The 2,301-nt window shown below is 44.2% G+C and overlaps 1 protein-coding gene across 1 annotated transcript; it reads left to right on the top strand.

The window, feature by feature from the left end:
• Nucleotides 1–761: 761 nt before the first annotated feature.
• Nucleotides 762–2,061, top strand: LOC148583044 (uncharacterized). The gene is made up of 3 exons (XM_088511509.1): nucleotides 762–842; nucleotides 1,147–1,464; nucleotides 1,777–2,061. Exons 1-3 carry the CDS (start codon nucleotides 762–764, stop codon nucleotides 2,059–2,061), a joined length of 684 nt encoding a protein of 227 aa, XP_088367635.1.
• Nucleotides 2,062–2,301: the final 240 nt, after the last annotated feature.

Here is a 2,301-nt window from a genome sequence, read left to right as displayed (position 1 = left end):
ATATACTTAGCTGTCTCACCAACAGCTGTGAGTGCTGCCCTTATATGAGTGGAAGATGGAATTCAGAAGCCCGTTTACTTTGTCAGCAGAGCATTGAGGGAGCGGAAGAGAGATACCCTCAGATGGAGAAGTTAGCATTTGTGCTAACGGTTGCTTCTAGGAAGCTACGTCCGTATTTCCAAGCTCATACTATACGAGTCTTGACCGAGTATCCACTGAAGAAAATACTCAGAAAGTTAGATCTGTCTAGCAGACTAGCTAACTGGGCAATCGAACTCGGAGAATTTGACATTGAATTCCTGCCAAGAAATGCCATCAAGGGGCAGGTGTTGGCGGATTTCTTGGCAGAGTTCACCAACCTGCCTGTGACCCAAGAATGGCAAAAAGACGAGACATGGGTAATCTATGTAGATGGATCCTCTACAAGGAAAAATGGAGGAGCCGGTGTTGTATTAATCACCCCGAATGGAGAAGAATTATGCAGTTCCCTAAGGTTAGAATTCAAGACCGCCAATAACGAGGCCGAGTATGAGGCAGTTCTAGCAGGACTCAGTTTGGCCCGAGAGATGGGAGCTAAGTTCGTTGAACTACGAAGCGACTCGTAGGTGATCGTCGGGCACATCCGAAGAGAGTTTGAAGCCAGAGGAGGTAAAATGAAGCAGTACTTATCAAAAGTACAAACGTTACAGAATGCATTCAAAAAATTCTGTATTATGAAGATCCCAAGAGAAGAGAATGAAAGAGCTGACCAGTTAGCCCGAATGGCGTCGACAATAGTTAGTAGTACTGAAGAGCCTAAAAAGTCAATCCAGACTTTAGCAAGACTTGCCATAACCGAGACCGTACCGAAATGGTAGAGGAGCATAAGGGAGTATTTGGAACAAGAAGTTCTCCCGTTAAATAAGAAGTCGGCAACGCAAGTCAGAACTAGAGCTGTCAAATTCACTATCATTAACGGGACTCAATACAAATGGGGCTTCACGCTACCACTCCTCAAGTGTATTTCCAAGGAGGAAGGTGATTATATCCTTCACGAGATTCATGAAGGTGTCTGCGGCGGCCACTCGGGAGCAAGAGTATTGGCGCATAAGGCAATCAGGGCTAGTTTCTACTGGCCAAATATGAGTTTGGACTTGGTACAGATAGTCAGAAATTGTGACAAATGCTAACGCTTCGCCAACATTGCAAAGCAACCCCAAAAGATCTGAGTTCAATCTCTTTGCCACGGATATAGTAGGACCACTACCTCGTGGAAAGGGGGGTGTTCGGTTTGCAGTTGTAGCAGTGGATTATTTCACCAAATGGGCAAAAGTAGAGCCCCTAGTAAATATTACAGCCAAGAGCATTGAATGGTTCTTGTGGAAGAACGTCATATGCCGTTATGGTATTCCACATGTGTTTATAACTGATAATGGGAAGCAATTTGACTGCGAGTCATTCCGAGAATGGTGCACAAAACTTCATGTAAGAAACTATTACTCCCCCCCAGCTCATCCCCAGGCAAATGAGCAAGTAGAAGCCACCAACAAGACAATTTTTAAAATTCTAAAGAAGAAACTTGGAGATCGGAAGGGAGATTGGGTAGAAGATCTTCCAGAAGTTTTGTGGGCATATTGAACAACCAAAAGAATACCCACCGAGGAGACTCCATATGCCTTGGCTTTCGGGACCGAGGCGGTCATCCCAGCTGAGATAGGCTCGGGAAGTTACCGAGTCGAGTCCTTTCATTCCGAGACTAATGATGAAGGGCTCAAACTACACTTGAACCTGCTACAGGAGAAGCGGGACCAGGCCCAAGTAACCATGTCGGCAGATTGGGAGAAAGTGGCTAGGTATTTTAATAAAGGAGTCAAGCACAGAAGCTTCAAGATCGTGGACCTGGTTTTACGCAAGACCACCATTGCTACCAAAGACCCTGGGGAAGGAAAATTAGCTCCAAACTGGGAAGGACCTTACAAAGTGATTGAGTGTAGAAGAGCAGGAGCTTACCACCTTGAGAGCATGGAAGGAAAAGCACTCCCTAGGCCATGGAATGCCGAGCACCTCAAAAAAATCTCCTGAAGTTTCAATCACCTTCTAAATATTTCAAAGCAAAATAAAACTACCCTCAGGATAAACGACTGAAAGATCATAAAAAAGATTTATAACTTTCCCGAGACAAAACCTTCAAAAAAAGTGTGTCCAAAGAAGGTTAAAACTAACAACCTGTAAAGGACGTAAAACCTTCAAAAAAATGTGTGTCCAAAGAAGGTTAAAACTAACAACCTGTAAATGACGTAAAACCTTCAAACAAGGTGTGTC

The sequence above is a fragment of the Corylus avellana genome, chromosome 11 (assembly GCF_965113065.1).
Source record: "Corylus avellana chromosome 11, dhCorAvel1.hap1.2, whole genome shotgun sequence".
In the NCBI taxonomy this organism is placed as follows: domain Eukaryota; kingdom Viridiplantae; phylum Streptophyta; class Magnoliopsida; order Fagales; family Betulaceae; genus Corylus; species Corylus avellana.
The sequence above is the reverse complement of the archived record's forward strand: the minus strand, read 5'-3'. Positions and strand labels throughout refer to the sequence as shown.

Coding starts and splice junctions, on each gene's coding strand:
- LOC148583044 (XM_088511509.1), top strand. CDS start 762: ATGGCGTCGACAATAGTTAGTAGTACTGAAGAGCCTAAAAAGTCAATC. Junction 843..1,146: donor GACTTGCCATAACCGAGACC/GTACCGAAATGG, acceptor TGGTACAGATAG/TCAGAAATTGTGACAAATGC. Junction 1,465..1,776: donor AATGGTGCACAAAACTTCAT/GTAAGAAACTAT, acceptor AACCTGCTACAG/GAGAAGCGGGACCAGGCCCA.